Source organism: Botryllus schlosseri, chromosome 8 (genome assembly GCF_051294905.1).
Source record: "Botryllus schlosseri isolate E-star chromosome 8, Bs_hap1, whole genome shotgun sequence".
Classification (NCBI taxonomy): Eukaryota; Metazoa; Chordata; class Ascidiacea; order Stolidobranchia; family Styelidae; genus Botryllus; species Botryllus schlosseri.
This window is the reverse complement of record NC_137243.1, coordinates 17,821,433-17,845,173: the sequence shown is the minus strand read 5'-3', so window position 1 is coordinate 17,845,173 and position 23,741 is coordinate 17,821,433. Positions and strand designations below refer to the sequence as shown.

The 23,741-nt window shown below is 40.3% G+C and overlaps 1 protein-coding gene across 1 annotated transcript; it reads right to left on the bottom strand.

The window, feature by feature from the left end:
* Positions 1-56: 56 nt before the first annotated feature.
* On the bottom strand, positions 57-23,108 carry LOC145445341 (uncharacterized). The gene is made up of 4 exons (XM_080323533.1): positions 22,971-23,108; positions 4,975-5,052; positions 4,692-4,915; positions 57-395 (listed from the first exon to the last, which is right to left on the bottom strand). The coding sequence occupies exons 1-4, from the start codon at positions 23,050-23,052 to the stop codon at positions 195-197; spliced, it is 585 nt and encodes a 194-aa protein (XP_080179659.1). The 5' UTR covers positions 23,053-23,108; the 3' UTR covers positions 57-194.
* Positions 23,109-23,741: the final 633 nt, after the last annotated feature.

The window sequence follows — 23,741 nt, the reverse complement described above, 5'->3', positions numbered from 1 at the left end:
AAATTGAGTTAATAGCCATCATTTTGGCCAGAGAACAAAAATCATGTCGACCAGTGTTATCCTTGGAATTAGTATAGTTTATTTTATTTTAAAAAATGACAAAACACGGTGCTTGAACAATCGAGTTAGCTATATGTAACAGCTTTCTTAGAGGATACTACTCCAGCTAATCCAATGAAACATTTTTCTTCATTTTACTGCATCCACGGAGCTTTTGCTTCGCATACGGCCCCACGTAATCCAGTAGATGACCAATTGTCCACATATCCTTGACGGTGATCATTTACGAGGTCGCATCTCATTCCAACGTACGGTAGCGGTTCCGCGTACGGTCGATTAGGGTACCATTTGGTGTAGGGAGCCCAATCTCCGTTTGAAAGTTTCACTCTTCGAGTCTAAACATGTCGTATGCAAATACGTCAATATTTAACGGATATAGGCCTCGTCTCAACACAATTGAACAGAATAATTATGCGTTACTTACTCATGATGCAACAATTAATCACTATCATTTGTAGAATTTCGTACACAAATACTGGCACAAAAAACATACGTTTCAGTCCACGCATTAGGGGCGCATTATATGTAGTGTGGGTGCAGAGTGTCTGGTACTGAGTAGGCTACAATGAATGGACCCGGAATCGACACTGTGAATCCACCTTTTTTAAATATAAAAATTTCGAACCGCTGGTTGAAGTCATTAATGGTTTAGAAATCGCCACATCCAACATGGCATCAGAAAATGCAGTACTTCTTGATCAGGGGTCACCAACACGCGGCCCGCCAAGTCTCACCTGATTTGAGATTTCGGAAGAAAGCTAAGAAATCCAATTTGAAATGCTGAAATTGACTACAGTTTCAACATGCTGTTTTTGTTGTTTCAAAATAAGCTATTCTCTTGTGCCCAATATCACTATTCGTCACTAGCTAAAACGGCTGTGGTGATGGCAACAACATTCCATCGAGGGAGACTCAGCTGATATGAATGGGCATATTGTCTTGACTTGCAATGGCCCAAACACTGCCAAGACCTAGACGCTTAGAAAACGGCTGTGGGCAGTGGTTCCCAAACTGGGGAGCACACACCCCTTGTGGGGGCGCGAAAGCATCTGATGGAGAGGCGGGGATGCGTTCAACTGAAAAATTGTTCGCGCTCCGCGCGATTTACCTCTAATTCATAGTCATTGCTCTGTGTATAGTCCGGAATTCATCTTATAGAATTATCTTATCAACAGTCATAACCAATGTTCCCTCTAATTCTTCACGAGTCTGCGCAAATACGCCAACTCACTGCGCAGGCCCTTGGACAACAGTGCGCAACCAGGCCCCCCATAGGGTGATAAACCGAACTTCTGGGGGGCTTCGCCCCCCAGACCCCCCTCAGGCTGCACGCTTTTCACCGCTACTAATCATCTATATCTGGTCTTCGTTTAGTAGCAGTTTCGCCTTAACGCGCGAGGCGCGAAGATTTTCTATAATTCATGATCAAATCGGTCAATTTCATCGGGAATTGCATATATTGCTATCAATTTTAATCCTGTCTCTGCTTACGTAATCACAGTTACAGGTAAAGCTGATCGAGTGAGATGTGTTGGAAAAGGTAGGACCCCTAAATATAATTAAACATCTTCGGGCGTACCCGTTGGTATAATGACTTCCTTGCATCATGCTATTTCGTGACTTCCTATCTGCTATGCCAAAAGATATTGAAATCTGGACATAAGTCACTTTGATTCCACTGCGACGATATGGTCACATACGATGGATTACTAGAAGACAGACATATACACGCACGACAACGCATTTGAAATCAATACATGCGATCGATGTACGCCTATCGTGTTAAAACACTGATGAGCGTCATAATACCGGCAATGCACTCATTACTATTAGGACATACAGTCAGATATAATGATACGAATATTCAAGTCTGATTAAAGCAAGAGAACAAGATCAGCGTATGACCTTATCGACAGAAGATACGCGTTCAAACGAATCGAATAAAATCACAAATTTGTGCTGCTGAAAAGCTGATCTAATGCAACGCCCTACAGTGCATATAGTTGCTGCACTTCCCGATCAACGTTTGCAAAGGGATGGATTTTTTCAACAATATCGGTGCTTCTACTTGCATATTCTGCATATTATCCTAGCCTATATCACCATACGTGATCAGATTCGCCTGATGGAAGTGATGACTTCGAAAATTCGCGGCATGTAATTGTACAGTGAATCTTAAACAATATTCATGATATGCGGAGAAGACTATCCATTAGATTCTCGCAGTTAACTTTTAGCTGACCCATTGCTATTTATAATTTTGTTAAACCATGTTATTTCGCCATTCCCACAAAGGATTGCGCTATTGATATGGTATCAGTATCGCTCACGCGTACGATACCATAGTAAAAGAAAAATCTCTTTCGTGAGTCGCACACGATAGCAAATTTTCATTGCTTCGCGGAGCGCAATATTTGCCTTTTCGGGCCGCACTTGTAGGCCTACCTGAGTTTCAGACTTCAGCAATAGCACTATTTACCCCTGGCAATGTTCCCTCTCATTTCTCTCGAGTCAGAGCGCCTGCGCGGTGCGTTGGACAAGAGTGCGCAACGATTAAAAAAAAGTCATCACTTCGGATTTTTTGTGCGCAGCCTAGATTTTCTGTGCGCAGAGACCGTTTCAGCACTGCGCATTTGCGCACGTGCGCAGCTTAGAGGGAACATTGGTCATAACCTTCCATGCCATCAAACTAGCCGTTGGGATTGCTAGCATTCTGGTTTCATTTCGTGATATGACGATTTTTCAGTATGATAAAGGGGGGGGGGGGGTGTCTAAAAAGTTTGACAACCACTGCCTTCGGGCTTCTCCACAAGATCAAGCTTTACGTGGAGATGGTCTTTCAGCTAGTCACGTATCTCGCTAGTCCCAATATCGATTCCTTAGTCGCTGAAAATCGTTTCGAGGTATCGTGCACAGCTCGCAGTTCACAATAAAATAATGTTGATGATAATGATTTTTTGTTGTATTTGTATTCCAGTGGTTCTCAACCGGGGGTCCGCGGACCCCTAGGGGTCTGCGAAGCAATTTCAGGGGGTCCGCGAGACCACTGAATTTTCAAAATGATTGATGACCTAATTTTAATTTTTAATTTTATTTTAGAATTCATAAGGCAGGTTCGCACCACAACTGCTAAAACCTCATGACTTACATCATTATACTAATCGTCTAACATGAAACCCTAACCCTAACCCTAACCCTACTGTACAAATTCGTTTTAATTGCCGAATTGCCAATAACCTGCTAATACAAACATATTACTGTTCAGAGACGTTTTGTTGGTGTTTGTGGACAAAATAAAATATGGAAATATAGTAAGGTCAATCAGCGTGACTTAGTAATGTTTCCAGAACCTTTTCGATTTGAAGTCGTCAGCCTAATCAAGTTAGTGAACAGTCGTTTGAAATAAAAATTTCTGAAATATTTTCTCTCATTTATCCCAATGAAGAAATTGATACCTCGCCACGAAATCCATTTTATCCCGTGATATATATACAAGACCACTATCCTAGAATAACTTCAAGATGAGATGCTAGATAAAAATGACTAGGCAGGACGATATATGTTCATTAGAAATATGTTTCTTCTTCTTCTTTGGTGCCATAAATGTTGCGATCACACCAAAAGTATCGTCGGAAGCGTTAAGCGTTATTTAGGGTTACCATATTTTGGAATAGGGAAAGGACGACACTTTTACCAATTCAGAAAAGCTAGTCGATGAAAACTAAAATCAGCCGATTTCGTTTTATTTGCTGAAAAAAATGATTGGTCATTACTTTCGTTCTAATGCCGATTTACACACTTTTTCTCAAAATGAGTGGTGTTGACTAAAAAAACGTCGTCGCCTGCTATCGGACCACAAATTTCCACAAATTCCCATCTTCACTCGAATATATCTATAATCTTAGATGTAAAAGCTGTAAAAGAGGATGATATGCCAAAAATGAGGACATTTAGGCGTCCTCGGAGGACATTTTCAAAAACTCGAAAAATAAGGACGTATATGGTAACCCTAGCGTTATTATTGCATTAGCTTCCATATATCTTTATGGAAACGGATTTTCGGCACTCATCGTTCATATCATATCGAAGTCGCAGATTTTCAACGCACGACCATACGTACTTCAAAAAATACAGCTGGAAAATAAGATTTGAAATGATAGAAGTCTACCTAATTTCTATATAAATAGTAAGATGTTATCTTCAAGAAAGTCATTCTGTTGCTGTTTATCACAGGCCTACAGTTCATATTTGCACAAGACAGATGACGGTTGCACCTCAATTGAACCAAATTTGAACTAAAACTTGAGGGGGTCCGCGAGAGTCCGTAACGGTCAAAAGGGGTCCGCGAAGCCAAAAAGGTTGAGAACCACTGTTGTATTCCTTTAATAAAATATTATTTCTTTTGTGGTCAATATGCCCATCGCCTATGTTAGGTAGCTCACCGTTGTACTGACGTAGAGTTTCAGAACGTTGTTGCCTATTTTTCATCGATATCGAATTCATGCGGCCCGCGGCCTCTACGAAATTTGAAAAGTGGCCCGCGACCCGTTTTGAGTTGGCGACCCCTGTTCTAGATAGTACATCTGGGATTATTTATAAACAAAAATAGTAGCCAGAGTATTCTACTTTACCGATATGTCTAAGGTCATTCCAAGCCATGCATTTATCATCTCATTATTCATTGGCATTCTTGAGCGAAGTAGTGCTCGTATTAGGTGAAAGTGCTCTATACTGTAGATATTGGCCAATCTTGCTTTCGCCGCTTTGCAAACAGACTCAGCTTCTCCAAGAGTCATTTCTGCCGTCGATAAGATCAACATATAGCATTTGCCGCCGTATAAAACATCGCATCTTCCTGTTATGGAATGATTGTCGGATAACACAATCAATCAAATATAACCCTAAAAGGCTTACCTTCATTCCCATGTGCGAAGCTACGGGGATCCGCTAGGGCTGATGGACTCTGGACATTATTGCCGTTTATCCTAGTCCCTGAAATTGCATCGTTATTTGTAGGTTTAGAGAATTGATGAGTGCTGACATTCTGATGTCATTGGGTCAGTCGAGATGAAAAATTGCTGAAGAACAGTTCTGACCGTTGGGATTCGCATCGCCATCCATACTATAGTGGCTCTGCGTTTTACTATATGATCTTACTTGGCGATTATAAGTGATGGTGAGTTGCTAACGGGGATGGCGCAAACATGAGGTTCACATTCGCGTTCTGCATGTGTGGACCTTGGAAATTTAGAGGTTCACGTTTACAAACGAACCTAGGCAGGTTTTGCACAGTGAACCTTTTTCATATAGTACAATTTTTCACGTCCTTATAACATCTTTGAATGGTATATTCATATTGAAATAAATCCGAATATTTTCGGCTGACACTCGTCAGGGGTAATCGTCAGCAACTAGTAGAAAGAACTATGTTCTTTCCAATTCTCTACTAGTTGCTGACGATTACCCCTGACGAGTGTCAGCCGAAAATATTCGGGTTTATTTACATATGAATATACTATTCAATTGTATATTGAAGTTCTGTACCTCCAAGAAGCTCTTCATATAACATCTTTGGCTGAAATTCTTTGCATTTCAACTTTGGACTACTCTCTTTCTGCATGGCGCTGGCAGGGCAGCATAAAAAATCATCCCTCAATTAGCATGCACCTTGTAAACCTCAAAAATTTTACGTTCTTTGTTTCAAAAGTTTGCTCGAAATATTCAGCTTTGCGCTTGTGAATATTTAGTGACTTTCCTCGGTGAGATTGACCCGCAATCACACAAAATCAAGAGCGAAATATACTATACATCGGCGAATGATACTTAGGCAACCCATCAATCAATGAAATTGGTATAAAACAGGGGTTCCCAAACTATTTGTGGTCGCACCCACCTCCCAATTTGGCGTGCGGATCACTACGTGTATATTTACGTGATTATTTCGTGTGTTCTGTATATGTATTATATTGTTGACACATAAACAGTCAGCCAGTCAGCCAGTCACGTAGGCTACTTGTAATTTTCCCGGAAGGAAATATAACCCACTTTAAATGACGCTTCGACTGATGTGATACCTTGTTTGTCGGGTTCGCATTAGTTTTTCCTTCTATTGTGAAAAAAAGAACTAAAATATTCAGAAATGAAACTCTGAGAGCATCAGCTCAATTGAGACTTCTAATAGTCATAGGTATTTAATGTTCGTCTACTGTAAAAAACTCTTGCAGGCGTACAGGATCCATCTTTATTGAATATGTTTGTCGTATCATAAAAAAATCCATGCGATTGGGTATTGCCTACTGTATAACTTGTTTATGGGGTAATATCGGTAGCAATTATAGAAACCTATTGTACATGCACTCAGCTCAATATCAACGTAGCAATAGTCAGACGCCGAATACATTGTCCGGTTTGATCATAAGCTTATATTCCCTTGCATGTAGTATTCGTCGAAATTGTTGACAAAGCGACGGAAGATATTGATTTTATGGGATTATGATAGCGTTTGATTGCTCCAGTTGATACATTTGACGACGTTTAAAAAGTATGCATGCACTTCAGCATTGTTGCATGATGTGGCCTTAGTTGTCGCTAGGTATCGTGTACAATACATTGGATTAATATCTTCACTGATATGTATAGGGTGGAAATTGGCAATATGCCGTCACGTGAGTAGTATATATGATCTCACATGACCTGGCATGGGCTCTTATGGCAGTGGCGGCATGCTAAAGTTGTCGGGTATAGGCTGCGGCGGCATGCTAACGTGAAAACTCGTGGTCGCATGCTAATGTTTTTCGTTATAGGCGCGGTGACATGCTAACGTTTCAGTTATAGGGTGTGGTGATGAGGTGGTGTTTCGGCGGTATGCTAACATTCAGCTATGGTCATCGTCGGCATGGTCTTTTATTATACGTATCAAGGAAAGTAAACGGGTGTCTTTATTTTGTGCTAGGAAACTTATGAAAACTTATGAAACTTATGAAAACTTGTGAAACTTATGAAAACTTATGAAAACTTATGAAACTTATGAAACTTATGAAAACTTATGAAAACTCATGAAAACTTATGAAACTTATGAAAACTTATGAAACTTATGAAAACTTATGGAAACTTATGAAACTTATGGAAACTTATGAAGATAAAGAGCTCTTGGATGAAGAGCCGTTCAACATACATTTAAGAATATCTTCCTACTGAAATGAAACCGATTATTTTCGGCTGAAACACGTCAGGGGTAATCGTCAGTAGCTAGTACTGAATTGAAGAGAACACTGTAAAGCAACAATCGCAATGACATAATGAATACAAGCCAATAAATAATCAATCAATTTTAGTTGAAACCGTCCAGATATGTCGTACCTTATTGTCATCGCATATGTGCTGTGTCGATGTTTGATATGAACGCATGGCATCCCGCACACCAATGCTACTTAGCCTGTTTCATAGCGCAATGGTGAGAATTCAGTATGCATACACCCGCTTCATCTTATACCATAAACCTGACTGGAAATAAAATTTATTACCGTGAATTATACTGGACTCATTCACCTTTACTTTGCTTAAATTTATTCCGAATGCCAAGTGAAAACTGTGGGCGTTGTCAGTGTATAGTAGGATAACTCGGAAAATTTTCACGACCAGTTGTGGAAATTGAGATAAGTTCAGTTCATAACGTAACAAGTCAGAGCTATTTGTCATAAGCACGAGAATGGCAAATGTCCGTACAGCAACCTCGGTTCGTTTCGGACTATAGGCTACAGTTCGGTGGTATTTTCCGGAAAACCAGAAGTGGATTAGATTCAAAATTGTAAAGCATTAAAAAATATCAGAAATAAATTAGAGATTACCAGCATTTCGCTCTAAGTAGACAATTATGTCGGTATCAGGGTATCTGGTATTCTCCTTAATTAACATTGCCATTTACATAAACATTGTTCGTAATTGTGGAATAATTAAAGCTTCGTCCGGAGAGTTAGCATTTTTATTTAATCTGCTGTGAAGAACAGAGAGTACATCAAAACAATGAGACGTCTACCAGCGCATCTGCGATATTGTGCAGTGTGCACATTGCACAATCTTGAACTTTCCCCGCGCGGCAATCAAATTGGGTGGTGCCGAGCCACACTATAGTATGCCATTCGAAAATTTGAAATTATGCTTAAAATAATTGTAGTCTAAAGAAAACGATCAATAATCTAAATTATAATCCGTCAGTCTCGATGTGAAGTTTATTTGTAAAAATAAAATTTCTGTCATGCCGACAACTAATATCCACGCGATTTCGGTTTACCAGACGTATCGCGTGCCGAGAAGGGTCAATCCAGTTTTGTACGATGCGTTGATTGATCGCAGACATACTGGCGCCTGTGAGACAATGCGGTTTTCAAAACCTCATTGCCTTCCTAATTACCATCAAGAAATGAAGTGTCGTCGATGTTCAAGTTTATAAATTCATATTGCAATCAGAACGGTCCCCATTCTCTTGTTAGGCGTGCTGGCACTTAGTTACCGCATGGTTATACGTATAGTACAAGAAGGCAAAGCCTACTCGCAGTCACCCAATAGGTAAAATAGCTTCGTCAGAGATCACCTCCGTGTGTCTATCGGTGCTGTCAAATCTTCCGCTAGTTTACAGTGTGCTGTTAGCCAAAAAAAGGTCGGTAACCACTGTGCTAGGGTGCCGCTGACTATTTTATATTTACAGAGGGTGCCGCGAGGTTGAAAATTTTGACAATCACTGGTCTATGTAAATCTGGATTGCCATTATTGCAATCACGATTTAAAAATCCCTATTTGGAATCGAATACCGAGACAATGGTCTCGCAATAAAATTCGAATCTGAATTAATTTACCTCATGTTTTATAAGTTTCCATAATATTCAGAACTTTTCATAAGTTTCATAAGTTTTCATAAGTTTCATAAGTTTCATAAGTTATCATAAGTTTCATAAGTTTCATAAGTTTCCATAAGTTTCATAAGTTTCCTAGCACAAAATGAAGGCACCCAAGTAAACAGTCACGTGATTGATCCTTAGTTAATGTGAATATTCCGAATTATTAAATATGACCGATTCGAGTTAATCCTAACATTTACGGTGAGTGTAGCACCATTATATCATTATTCTTATGAGCGCGGCGGTGATTCGTACTTTCGGGTATAGGCTGCGGCGGCATGTCGTACTTTCAGTAAAAAGGTGTGAAATAGTTTGCTAAATCTAGGAATCAGCCGCATGGTAATGTTTTGGTAATCAGTTATCCACAGAGCCGGTGTAGACGGCGATTCGAATATCAAAAATAACCACGCTCACAAACTTACACTTCAAATAGGTGTGAAATATATTACAAACCCTGCGATCGCTCACAAGATAACACCTAAGACATAGCCATCTCTCGCGACTTGGCATTACATACATTCCAATCGCCACAGTGTAATATGTTGATATAGTTTTTTACTATTGAGTAAGTAACGAATACCAGAACCGTCGCAGATGGTGATTCGAAAACCAACAATTTGACACTTGCCCGCGATCGCTATATGTTTTCACGCCTCTGGAGTAGTGGTTGACTTTACTTGCGTGATACGAATCATGAGAATATTCAATCAATGTAGTAATTCATCAACTTGAAATGAAACTCCCTACACAACTCAAGTTGACTGATATCTGGATGTGTTAGTTCGGCACAACCCTAATCCTTTGAGAAATCCTTTTAACGCGATCTGTTGAATCGAACGTAACCTGAATATTACTGACGCCAACATTCAGCCGCATCGGATTATTGACACATTCCGCGCCGCTGTTTTCACACCTATAGAATAATACCAACTATCTCTTTACCGAAAATATTCAATCATTTTGTTAATTTGTCAACTTGAAATCAAACTCTTAACAAATACACACAACCTATCATTTACCAACTCCAGCATCACCAAATAATCCAGGTATCGGAATCCGTTCGTCAGATGTACTACAGGTAAACTGAGATAATCAAAACTGAAATATTTTGACTTTGGCATAGTGTGAATTGAAATAGGTTTGACAAACGTGACTAACAAGTTTCAACCCAGTCACATTTCGAGATTATACGCATATTGATCTGAAACAAGTAATGAAATCTCACAACTCTATTCACGACTGAGTTTTCCGTTTGTCAAATAGAGTTTCAGTAACTAATATCACTATGGCATCGCGATATTTTAATGTGTTACTACAAACAATTGAGTCAATCAATGAAATAGCACCTGTTGTTGTAAACATTTCTAACTTGACAACCACTTGTGAATACCGCGATCGAGTTGCGACGCGATGAGTCAAATCGAAATATTTCAATCTACGTTGTCGAAACCTTGAACAAGCTATCTGGTTATGTTTTGTTGCAATCGAGTTAACGGAAATAGTATTACGTCTCGACATTTTAACATCTTACCATACTCCAAAGAGTCAACGAGGAAACACCTTGTCAAGTAAATCCGTTTGTAACTTACCCAACCAACTCAACAGTATCCGTATGGAAAGTAGACAAGATTTCGCGAGTACATACAATCGCTGCAATCTAAAATCCATAGCAAGTTCGGTTGTAGTCATATACCGCCAACTCGTCTTTTTGTGTACAAACATCATGGGATACAAATTCATGTTCTCAAGTCTCATCATGCGACGACTCTGTACATTCAATGTGGGTATAGATGACTTGGAGACAGGCAAGCAGCCATATTTGGATGTAACATGATCTTAGTATGAACCAGCATACACCCAACTTGGGAAAAATGAATCTCACACTATTTCACCGAGAGTACAACCCTTTCACGGTTTCACACCTTGATTTTGTCATCTTTGCAAGCTTGTTCGGATTCTTGGACGGATGTGCATCGTGGTCCGGACCTCGGAATATAGTAAAATCGGGTTGTGTAGTATAATTACTCACTCAATGCCCTGCGTAATGTTGGTCATAACCTGCGAACTTTTTTGCTGAGACCGCAGTGTTTCACCTATACATAAGTTGGTTTAATGTATTTGGCGATCACTATCGTTATCAATCTTTCACGCGATGAATATGTCGGATGTCGCTACTCCCACATAACGACACTAGATAAACATCGTGAGCAGTGACTCCGGATTGAAATCGTAAACAGGGACTCGTTGTGTGTGAATCTTGAGTTCGATTACGATTTGATAATGTAATCCAAGGTGTGTTTCTGCGGGTTGAAGACTGATTTCGTGTTAACCACACCGCAAGAGGGTGGTGTCTCGTAATTTTACAGGCCGTTATAAAACGCGGTTGGAAACTTTTAGTCTGATTGATCCAGCTACCTGTTGAAACGTCGTACCCACACAGACCATTGAGAAAATGTTGTCGTTACCTGACCATATCCACGAGTAAACATGGGACTACGCGTAACTGTCCATAGGTTTTATGACACAGACAAGATGCGGCGGTGGAAATTTTGAAAATGAAAAACGATACCCTGGCGACATTTGATTTGGATTTTACACCTGATGAACCATACACTCGATTGGTGCATTGGGATGACAATTGTATCGTTGATGTCGAGGGTAAAGAAATGTACCGATTTGTTGGTGTCGTGGATATTCAGCGAAAATCAGGGTATATGGTTGCGCATGGTTCGCATATTTGACTGAGAATATATCTGTATGCATAATGCGCTGTTCATTGTATCATGTCATGTGTCATCTATACCAACATTGAATGTACAGAGTCGTCGCATGATGAGACTTGAGAACATGAATTTGTATCCCATGATGTTTGTACACCGACGCATTGTATCTACACCTCGTTTAAGCGAATACTTGATGTGTGTGATGGTGTATGCATTGGTATTTTTCAAGGAGACAAAACAAGGGCTGTAACATGTTTACTTGAATATTGGTCGTTGGTCCATGAGTGAATATCCGGATCCGGTCCACACACTTTCTCATATTAGTGATCCGGTTTTAGCTGACTGGAGCGACATGTATTGACCAATAAAGACAAAATATAGTAAACATGCGTGAGAAAACTCAACCCGGAATTGTTAGCGCGATGGGGAACATAGATTCAGCTGTTTTCCGAACACCATTACCCGTGTACCAACCAGTCACCCAAGTCGAGGGGGTGTTTTATTCAGACATTTAACTCTGGAAAACCCAAAGCATGAACCCGGACATCGCGGACATACCGGAAACCACTTTATTCGCCAATTCCGAAAACATACATGTCGATGTACAACAGCACATTGTTATTGCATGCGGGTAACCGATGATTTTGATGGGGCGCACCAGAACAAGTGAATATGTGATTACCCAAATGTATCGGAGTCGTTGTAGGTGTATATTTTGTCGCTGTCCGTTGCAACAATATACAAAAATATCAAATTGTTGGCAGTGGTTGTCAGTTTTCAAAACGAAAATGGTATTGTTGCTCAAGTAAAAAAAAGATTTCCAAGTGAAAATGGTTTGTTACTCAGGGAAAAAATATATTTCTAAACGAAAAGGGTTTGTTACTCAGGGAAAAAATATATTTCCAAAGGAAAAGGGTTTTGTTACTCTAGGAAACGATAGATCCCCAAGTGAAAATGCATTGTTACTCTGGATAAACGATAGATCTCCAAAGGACAATGATATTTTTACTCAGGTAATGGTGGACCTCCAAGTGAAAATGTTAATTTTACTCGGGAAACGGTAGAACTCCAAACAAAAAATGGTAATTTTACACAGGTAAACGTCGTGAGTTCAGTGTCATCGGTCTTGGTAAACGTAGTTGTCGAGTTGCATATTATACTTGTCGTGAGTATACTATTACGAAGGGAGAGAATGAAATTGCTATTGTGAGTGTCAGAAGGTTGTTGTATGTAGATTTGATTTGTCATGACAGTAACCCTATCATTCACATATGACAAGCAAAATCATTACCATGAATACATGTAACTAACTTTTTCGGTCTCGATCAATGCAATAGAGATGATTCGTTTTTTGAAACCGTAGCGAAGACCACGTGTAAATCGACGCGATAGAGTTCTATCTCTTTGCATTCAGTCGTGTCGTGTCCATATTAATACGGGACCCACAGGTATGACATGCATACACTAACACCGTAAACAGAAGTCGATGATTTTGATCATTAAAAATATTTCTTGACTACATCGGAGTGTCTATGTTGTAGAAAGTAAATACTTTTATGGAGTTGTGTGTTTAATGAAAGCGATTGGTTACAAGTATGTTTTGACGTCGGCGAAAGAAAATTTATTTTTCTGTATGTGACAGTTTGTGACGAAATGAAAATAGATTCGTGGTGTTAATTGCATTGTGACTGTGCTGTTTTAATGTACGTTTCAACAGTAGACTTGACGCTGAACAACAATTCGACTGACAAAACATATTCGTTGTATGATTTGTCACTGGTATGCAAAGGGTTAGGAATATTTTTGTATGATAATATCTTCTAGCTGTTTTGTTGTGAGGACAATCATTTGATGACTCAGCACTTTTCGTTAGCAAAGTAGATTGATTTGCGTGAAAGATGTGAGGACCGTGACTACAAACATATGTACTCTGTTGTTGGAGTAGCTGATTTATTGCTATGACATTGACGGAACCGTCGAGATGTGAGTATGCTCCGTTGTAATAAATTTGTGTTAAATAAACTCGGATGGATACCGCAATTGTGCTGGACTTACACATGGTATTCGCATACTGTACACATACAAATTTTTGTGGAAACAACTCTGATGGTTCTGTAAGTACTAGTTCTGTGTTGAACTATTTGATTATTAAGATACATGAACTGAACATCCATTCCGACAATAAAGTTCTTGTGATATCGAAACAGTTTGAAAGCGTAGTCGACCATTCTGTAGTATCGTAATATAGGAATATCGAGTGACGTCGAATATTTTTGTGTCGTAAATATCTTCCATGTACCTTTGGTAAGAAATTAGTAGTGCGAGATAATCATACACAACCTACAAAAGTAAAACTTGTTGCGTTTGATTGCATACTTTTTTATCGATGTCTTTGTGATGTTGAAAGACGGATGAGTTTACGTTTAAATATAGTACGCGGAACAACTCAAGTAATAAATTTTACTCGTTTGAGAATCGACTCGTTTGAAAATACCGATCAATGGAGTAGCAGTATCAATGCGAGTGGTATATTATTTTTCGTGATATGCAACCAATCTTCTAAGCATAACTTTTTAAAAATTCATCATGTCAAAACATAACATAACATAACATGGTTGGGTTGTATTTCTGGTCTGAACAAGTCACACACAATGTACAATGCGATAAGACACAATGCGATGTCATGAACAGATAGGAGGATGTAGAACGACACGCATCAGTAGCGATCGTTTACTGTAACATCCACCTCGGCCTAGAGTGCCCGATGTCACAGTTCTTTTTCGATGTTGATCTCTTTAAATCCGCGGCCCTTTCTACTAGTTCTTTTCCATTCATTGTGAGTGCTTTCTTTCGTCGGGTCTTTTTCTGGGCTTTTTGTCGCCGTAAGAGCAGCAACGGCAGGGGAAGAGGAGCCCAGATAAACCATCGACGGGAATCGAACGCGGTTCGTCTGCGTGCTGGGCGCTTATCGTAACCACTACATTATCTCGCCCGTCGTCATAGAGAAGTCGGTTGTTACGAATTCGAAACAAATGTACTTCGATTATCACGACAAAGGAGATTAAGATCAACGCAGTATTTCGGAAGTGAATGTGTTTCGTTTGGTATGTTCAGCAATCACTAAATGACAAAAATATCAAACTGTGCATACAAATTGGTTAGTTAAACGATACAGTTGCAAGTCGGATGAAATCTCGATTTACAGATGACAGCTTGATGATGTAAAGCTCAACCACTCCAGTGTGTTTATTGCAAAGTATTTGACACAAACAAAATATTGAATGAAGAACCACACCTTGGTTTCATTACCAGGCGAGTGAAAATTGTTTTCTGCTGGCCAGATATGATTTGCATTTAGAAAAACAATATACATCAATTAAGAGACGCTGTTTAATATGCGTCGACTGCTTAAATAAATTTCTTTGGGCTTGATTTAGTACAAGTAGTACAAGTAGTACAAGTAAGGTAATTTAGTGACTGAGTATTGTGATGACATTTACTTTAGCAAATGACAACGGAAAAATTTCCGATTTCTTTGTCGGTGTGTGTGTTTTACACATAATTCTAGTACACCTAACTGTAGGAACCATTTAGCAAACGTCATGCAAATTGTTTTTGTGATGGCAACGACTTTCAGTAGTCTGGTTAGATGATGACAATTATTTTAGAAGGTTCAAATCGGTATCACTACTATGAACGACAATACAAACAGATTTTTGTAGATTTCAGTGTAGCACATACTTCGATTTTATTATTGTTTTGAGTTTTGTATTACCCAAGACCGGCTGAATAGGCTTCATCCAGTAAAGATATTCCAATTGCTCCAGCACTGATCAAAGCCTTAGAGCAGTGGTCCCAACCTTTTTCGAAGTCAAATTTAGAATTTCAGAGTATGGTCGGGGCCGCACGAATACCAGGGCAATGAAAGGAACCCAGAATAGTCACCAAAATATGAAAATTCGCATTGTCCCGATCATTCGCTTGACGCCATTGGCCATTGTGTTGCCGCGCTCCCGTCGGTCAGAACAATCAACCTTTGCTCGCTATTTCGGAGTAGTTTTATTGACCTGGCGAGATTTCAATCCGTATTTTGGGAATCAGTGCGACACCTCCTTTCGATAAACACCGCCATATTAAATTATTCGGACGCTTGGGTCGCGATCTATAGGACTACAAATTACGCTGTTTTTTTGCCGGCTAAGCAGCAGTATGAATCTCGGCGTATTCAATCGTTAGTTACTTGTACATATATCCGTAAATTACTTATCAATACCCAGGGCCGTAACAGCACTTCGTCAGCCCCCCCCCCAAACCTTGCTCTCAGCCCCCTCAGGCTAGATGGCTGTTTACCGATATTTATCATCTAAATCCGGTGTCCGTTTTAGGCGGCTTCTCTCGACTAATCGCGCGAAGCGCGAAAAATTTCAATAATTCATTATTGAATCGGTCAATATAATCGGGAATTGAAAATATATTGGTATCAATTTTTATCCTCTCTCTCCTCACGTAATTAGATTGCCCGGTTGAGCCGAGTGATTTGTGTTTGAAAAGGTAGGACCACTCAATAATAATTAAACATTTTCGGGCGTATATACCCGTTGGCAGGAACGAAACAGCACTTCGTCAGGCCCCTCAAAACACTTAGATCTTGAGCTCCCATAGGGTGATAAACCGACCCCCCGTCCCGTTGTTCGCTTCTGCCACGAAATCAGGATCACCGTTTAGTGAGCCAGCTAGAAGCGCGAAAATTTTCGATAATTCAAAATAAAATAGGTCAATAAGATCGGGAATGGCATATATATTGCTATCAATTACTTGTCCTCTCTGCTCACGTAATTAGATTTACCGGTAGAGCTGAGTGAGATGTCTTGGTAACTGTAGGGCCCGTATATAATAATTAAACATATTCGGACGGGCGGATCCGTTGGCACGACTTCCTTATACGATGTTATTTCGTGACCACCAGTCTGCTATAACAAAAATATAGAATCGCCCAAACATACTAAACTAAAAGATGCACACGATTTCAAATTGTTAGTTCTTCACTAGCATATATTTCTTCCCTGCGGGATGATAGCCTATTTGTCTCGTGAGGTTCAGATTGCCAAGACAGGAATATTGGGCGCCAGTCATTTATGCGCCTATGGTCAATTATACCTATATGTATTTTGTATATACATAACGAAGTTTCCGGTCCGCGTAAGGGGCAATCCTTTTCGGCCAAGGTTTTCTCGCTGTCGATCATTCTGGCACACATCTTGAAGTCGCATGTTATATGGCCTAAATGATGATGTGTGTATTTGTTAAGAGTTTGATTTCAAGTTGACAAATTAACAAAATGATTGAATATTTTCGGTAAAGAGATAGTTGGTATTATTCTATAGGTGTGAAAACAGCGGCGCGGAATGTGTGAATAATCCGATGCGGCTGAATGTTGGCGTCAGTAATATTCAGGTTACGTTCGATTCAACAGATCGCGTTAAAAGGATTTCTCAAAGGATTAGGGTTGTGCCGAACTAACACATCCAGATATCAGTCAACTTGAGTTGTGTAGTGAGTTTCATTTCAAGTTGATGAATTACCACATTGATTGAATATTCTCATGCTTCGTATCACGCAACTAAAGTCAACCACTATTCCAGAGGCGTGAAAACATATAGCGATCGCGGGCAAGTGTCAAATTGTTGGTTTTCGAATCACCGTCTGCGACGGTTTTGTTATTCGTTACTTATTAATTAATAGTAAAAAACTATCAACATACTACACTGTGGCGATTGGAATGTATGTAATGGCAAGACGCGAGAGATGGCTATGTCTTAGGTGTTATCTTGTGAGCGATCGCGGGGTTTGTAATATATTTCACACTTATTTGAAGTGTTAGTTTGTGAGCGTGGTTATTGTTGATATTCGAATCACCGCGTCTACGCCGGGTCTGTGGTTAACTAATTACGAAAACATTACACTGCGGCTAATTCCTAGATTTAGCAAACTATTTCACACCTTTTTACTGAAAGTAGGCCTACGACATGCCGCAGCAGCCTATACCCGAAAGTACGAATTACCGCCGCGTTCATAAGAATAAGGATATATTGGTGTTACACTCACCGTAAACGTTAGGATTAACTCGAATCCGTCATATTTACTAATTTGGAATATACACATTAACTAAGGATCAATCACGTGACTATTTACTTTCCTTGATACGTATTCTAAAACACCATGTCGACGATGACCATAGCTCAGTCGTTCCCAACCATTTTTCACCCACGTACCATTTCGAAGTTTTATGCAGTGCTCGCGTACCACCTACACAAGTTACGAGCGCTGAAGGCGGTCAAAACTGATTCCGTCACCTATGACGTATTTGACCTATGCGACGCGTAATAGCAAAAACTAGTAAACGAGGCCAAGGGTTGATGGGATGCATAGAATTGTTTTTCGCCACCAGTCACCAAGAAGAAAAACATAATGAAATAACAGCAAACAACAAACGTCAATTTATTTAATACGATGGCTGCATTTGTATTATTTTCAACTAGCTCAGCGGTTCTCAGACTTTCTTAGACACGCCCCCGTTTATGATAGACACGCTCCCTTATCGTCATATCACAAAATGCAACCAGAATGCTGGCAATCCTAGCGAATAATTTGATGGCATGGAAGGTCAGGACAGCTAGTAGATGAGAGAATTCTCAAATATGCCATTAGGACTGTACACAGAGCAAAAACAATGAAATGGCGGTAAATCACGCGTTGCGCGAAATAATTTTTCAGTTGGCCGCAGCTTTGCGCCCTCTTCAGATGCTTTCACAGTTCACACACCCCAGTTTGAGAACCACTGCACTAGCGTGGCATCTGTATGCTCACAGCGCATCGAAAGTCATGATGCATGGGCACAACAAGTCGGTTTCGTTTCTTTGACTTGAGTCATCAGAGATGAAAATCCTTGCACACACGTGGAAGGGAAAATTAGCAGCTGCGGAATAGCATGAGAAGCTAGAGTCGAGTACGAGGAGGCCATGCTAAGCCTGAAGTTTATTAGAGAACAATATTTGTGCTCAACCCCACCTGATCTAATAATTCCCGTCGGCCAAAAAAAAAAACAGAATCTACTCGCGTACCACCTGGAAGACCTTCGCGTACCACCAGCACCGTAACTGCCGCACCCCAAACCCCCCAATTGGGGGGGGGTCCGAGCTCGAACGGGGCCCAAAATTATTTCGTGAATTAGCATAAATCATAGAGTATTTTTTGAAAATTTATGTAATTTTTTCAAAGATTTTTCGCGCTGCACGCGAGTTCAAGTAGCCTTGGAAACCTTGGCCGAAAGGGTCTATGCCCTTATGCTGACCAAAGACTTCGTTATATGTATATACAAAATACATATAGGTTTAATTGTCCATAGGCGCCTAAATGACTGGCGCTGAATGTTCCTGTCTTTGCAATCTGAACATCACAAGACAAATACCATCCCGCTGGGAAAAATTTTATGCCAGTGAAGAAATACCAATTTCAAATCGTGTGCGTCTCTTAGTTTAGAAGCCTACGTTTGGGCGATTCTATATTTTTTGATATAGCAGACTGGAAGTCACGAAATAACATCATGTAACAAAGTCATATCAACGGGTCCGCCCGCCCGAAGATGTTTAATTATTATTTACGGGCCCGCCCGTTTTCAAGACACTTCACTCAGCTCTACCGGTAAATCTAATTACGTGAGTAGAGGGGACAATAAATTGATAGCATAATATATATCAATCGCCGATCTGATTGACCGATTTTATCATAAATTATCGAAAATTTTCGCGCTTCGCGCTGCCTCACAATACAGTACAGATGATTTCGTGACAAACGTGAACAACGTGATGAAGGGGTCGTTTCATCACCCTATGGGAGCCCAAGACCCACGTGTTTGGGTGCCTGACGAGGTGCTGTTTCGTTCCTACCAACGGGTATGCGCCCGAAGATGTTTAATTATTATTGAGTGGTCCTACCTTTTCAAACACACCACAGTCAGCTCTACCGGCAAATATGATTACGTGAGCAGAGAGAAGATAAAAATTGATAAAAATATATATGCAATTCCTGATCATACTGAACGATTCAGTCGAGAATTCCAGAAATTTCCCGCGCTTCGCGCGCTTAGGCATCATAAGCTGATTGACTAAACAAACTCCGAACGCATATCATAAATAGCGGTAAAGAGGATATCGCCGAAGGGGGGTCTGGGGGCTTCTGGGGGCTTCGCCTCCCAGAAGTTCGGTCTATAACCCTATGGGAGGGGGGGCACGACCAAAGTTTTGGGCGAAGTGCTGTTACGGCCCTGCGTACCACTAGTGGTACGCGTACCACAGGTTTGGAACCACTGCCATAGCTGAAATGTTAGCATGCCGCCGAAACACAACCTCATCACCACACCCTATAACTGAAACGTTAGCATGTCGCCGCGCCTATAACGAAAACATTAGCATGCCACCACGAGTTTTCATGCTAGCATGCCGCCGCAGCCTATACCCGAAAACGTTAGCATGCGACCGATCCCTATATCCGCAACGCTATCATGCCACCGGAGCCTATACCTGAAAGGGTCACCATGCCACCACGAGTTTCACGGTAGCATGCCGCCGCGCCCACAATAACCCCTGCCAGGTCATGTGAGATCTTATATACTACTCACGTGACGTCATAGGTTCAAGCTCGTGTTCACACAGAACCTTTCACGAAGGTTTGCGTTCACACTAACCAGCACCATTCAGGGGTTCACACCATTCCTAGTTGCTACAATTATTGTTTATGTAACTTTTAGTTTTTCTGATAAATTGTCAGGATTACGAAATAAATCTAGTAATAGACAGACTATGATATTGGTACTTACGGAGTTCTGTACTAATATATGGGGATGATTCGAACGTTCGGTTATTATTTATTCAGGTCGTATAGTGCTAAATAGTTGCCACATTTCGGATATCTTAGGGAGATCTGATATGGGCGTACTATGTGCAAATATGGGGTCAGTTCGGGCAATTAGTGACTTCGGATGAACTAGATCAGTTGTTGTTGTTGTTGTTGTTATTCTTGTTGTTGTTGTTTATTAGTAGATCAGTGGTTCCCAACCGTTGTCGTCTAGCGGACCCTTTCAGCCGACCGTACTTGACCCACTGTTTCCCCAAAGCATTCACAATGGTGAACATTCAACCTCTGAATTACCAAGGTACGCAACCCTTGCGTGAACCGAACTTCGCACCATTTTTACTATGGCTACGCAGTAGACATGCAGATGCCGAACGAACCCTCCGTAAAGACTGCGCGTGAAAAGAAATAGGATAATAAAACTCAGCCCCCTCTTTTGATGTTGTTAATCTAAAATGTTTGCTATGTCGACACGACAAAAACAAGTAAGTGCTCGGGAAATAGGGGAGCGAGGGACGGAGTTGGCTAATCGCCCCCTTCTAATTATATGCCGGCTCAGATATTCCTGGACGTGTCGGAGGTTTATGTCGGCTCCCCGGGCTCACAGTGATTGCATTGCGTCGATAAATAAAGTCAGAAACTGAGTTGAGCTTCAACCCAGAAGATAAATCATGTAGGAATACCCAGTGAAAGTTGTCCGAAAGCGTACAAAATGAAAATGAACCTATGAGAAATATCGGGACATATACTGTGCAGTAGGGTTGTTCAAAAATAACTTCTTTTTTTCAAATTTTACTAGCTTAGTGATAAAATCGTCAGGTTGCCTAAAACCACACCAAATATGGGTCAATTCCGGCCAGTAAAGACCGTGCAATCTCAAATAGAAATTTCTGCCATTTTTGGTGGCTAATATCGACAGTTCGATATGACGAAATATCGTCTTCCAGGCATGCCCGAAGGAAAAGTGAATCTTTTTTCACAGGTTTACATCTTGATACTGGGCTGTGATTGAGTTGAGATAAGGAAATTGCTAATTAATGAAAAATTAATTTGACACTGATTTGCAGGAAATGAGTCAACGAAATTGAAACAGTGTCGTCGAAACGATGGTGATATATATTAGCAAATAAAATACTTTTAAGGCTGAAATCAGGCACCATGAAGAGAAAATGGACTGATGCACAGGTAGGCTAAAATACAGCAAAATATATTTCCCAGGTTAATATCGATACCCGAAAGTATCTTTTGTCGTGCCGATATAGACTTGTGGCTGTTTTCTTCGCAGTGCGTTAGATATTTGCTTTTCGCGACTGCTATATACGTCTACAAATCGAATTACGAATGCTGAGGCATTATTTTCGAATTTTAGTGGATCCACATCATCATAGGTCATTAATATGTACCGTAGTGAACTTGCGCCAACCAACAATGGGATGTTTGAGGTATGCCATGTTACCAGTTGGTAGTGCAGTAAGGAGGAATGGTTACGTGCCTTTTCTTTTGCAGTCAGAGAGTTTGCGGGGTCGATAGACAGTTCAATACTCCACGTTATCTCAAATATCGAAACACGAAACCACTAAACCAGCATCGCTATCAACCTAATTATGACCTGAGATTCCTTGAACATCGAATCGCGAGTTACTCGAGTTCCCCTAATATAAATGACTGGAGAATGATGTGGGATCTCTGAAAGTCGACATGATGTCTCGCTAGTGGTAGTTCGCTTGCCAGAGGAATATAGACATTCTACCGCAGGATATCGGAAAAAACAAATGTCGTAATACGTTGTGAAGACAACATCCACAACCTCATTCGCGACAAAAGATATCGCCTGATGTCTGGGAAATATATTTTACTGTATTTTACCTGCTTTACAATTTCTTTTCTCTTGATGGTCCCGGATTTCAGTGCTGAAAGTATTCATATGCGATGTATATCACCATCGTTTTCACGGGGCTCTTTAAATGTAGGTCCAGTTTATCAGTGTCATATTCATTTTCATGTATTAGCAATTTTGTCATCCAATCTCGATCACAAGCCTTATAAAGATGTAAACGGGGGCAAAAAGCATAATTCTCATTTCAGACATGCCTGGAACAAGATATTTGGTCATACAGAAGTGTCGAAATTTGCCACCGTAAATACTATAAATTCGAAAATGGTCGAAATTTCAATTTATGATTGCACGGCCTTAACTGGTCGGAATTGACTGAAATTTGGTACGTAGCGTTTTTCAGGCAACCTGACGATTGTATCACTAAGCGGGTGAAATTTGAAAAAAAAGTTATTTTTGAACAGCCCTACTGTGCAGCAAAAAGCAAGAAACAGTTGATAAGCGCCAGCGGTAACACAAAGATAGATATACTATACCGCAACTACTAACCTTTATTCCCTATTGGAATCGATTCGATTCCCGATATCATGAATGCGAAAACGCACGTAGCAGTGACTGCGCGAGTTGCCATCTTGATTATTACCCGGTAATATTAATTTAAGCTGTTATCGAGAATATTGTAAGTTTAACATGCCAGGGTATACGATATTTGAAACGGATTCGACTAGATTTTAGTGTAAACTTCCGTACTAACTTATTCTTATGCTGAACTCCCGTGATCCAATAATGTTATATCAGGCATAATTAATGTCGAGCTGGATGCTGGATCAACGAGACTGTCCTTGGATATTTCAGCATCTCCTATATCTGTTCTTTACATCACGTTCTCGTTATGGGGTGTAACTCATGCTTAAGATGAAATTCGCTTCATTGCTATATCTGAATAAATCTATACGGATCCTGAAGAAGGTTGTGCCTGTGCGAAATGCGCATTCTGTACATTCGTCAGTATTAGCCGGAGTTTGCTCAATGCTCGAGTTGATCACAGCACGATATCATTGCAAGTATATTTAAATAATGTTGTGAATCCACGAATGTGCAGTGTAGGCTACAGTATACACCCTGACGCAATCGGAACGGATGAGGCAACCATTGCCAGGTTGAAATGAAGCGATGGACATTGCTGTCGTTCGCACACTGGCTAGGCCGCTGAATATATTTGGTATAATATTTAGGCTATGCGTCGGTCACGGTATAAATTGAATTGGTATGTTTACAGACCAGCAACAGAGACCGAAAAGTGAAAGTAAAGTAAAAACC

What these genes read in the sequence shown, in the direction of transcription:
- LOC145445341 (XM_080323533.1), bottom strand. Translation starts at nt 23,052, where the DNA reads ATGGCAACTCGCGCAGTCACTGCTACGTGCGTTTTCGCATTCATGATA. An exon ending in CTTCGCACATGGGAATGAAG is followed by an intron (nt 4,916 to 4,974) that starts GTAAGCCTTTTA and finishes ATTCCATAACAG; the next exon opens with GAAGATGCGATGTTTTATAC. An exon ending in GAATGACCTTAGACATATCG is followed by an intron (nt 396 to 4,691) that starts GTAAAGTAGAAT and finishes CGACATGTTTAG; the next exon opens with ACTCGAAGAGTGAAACTTTC.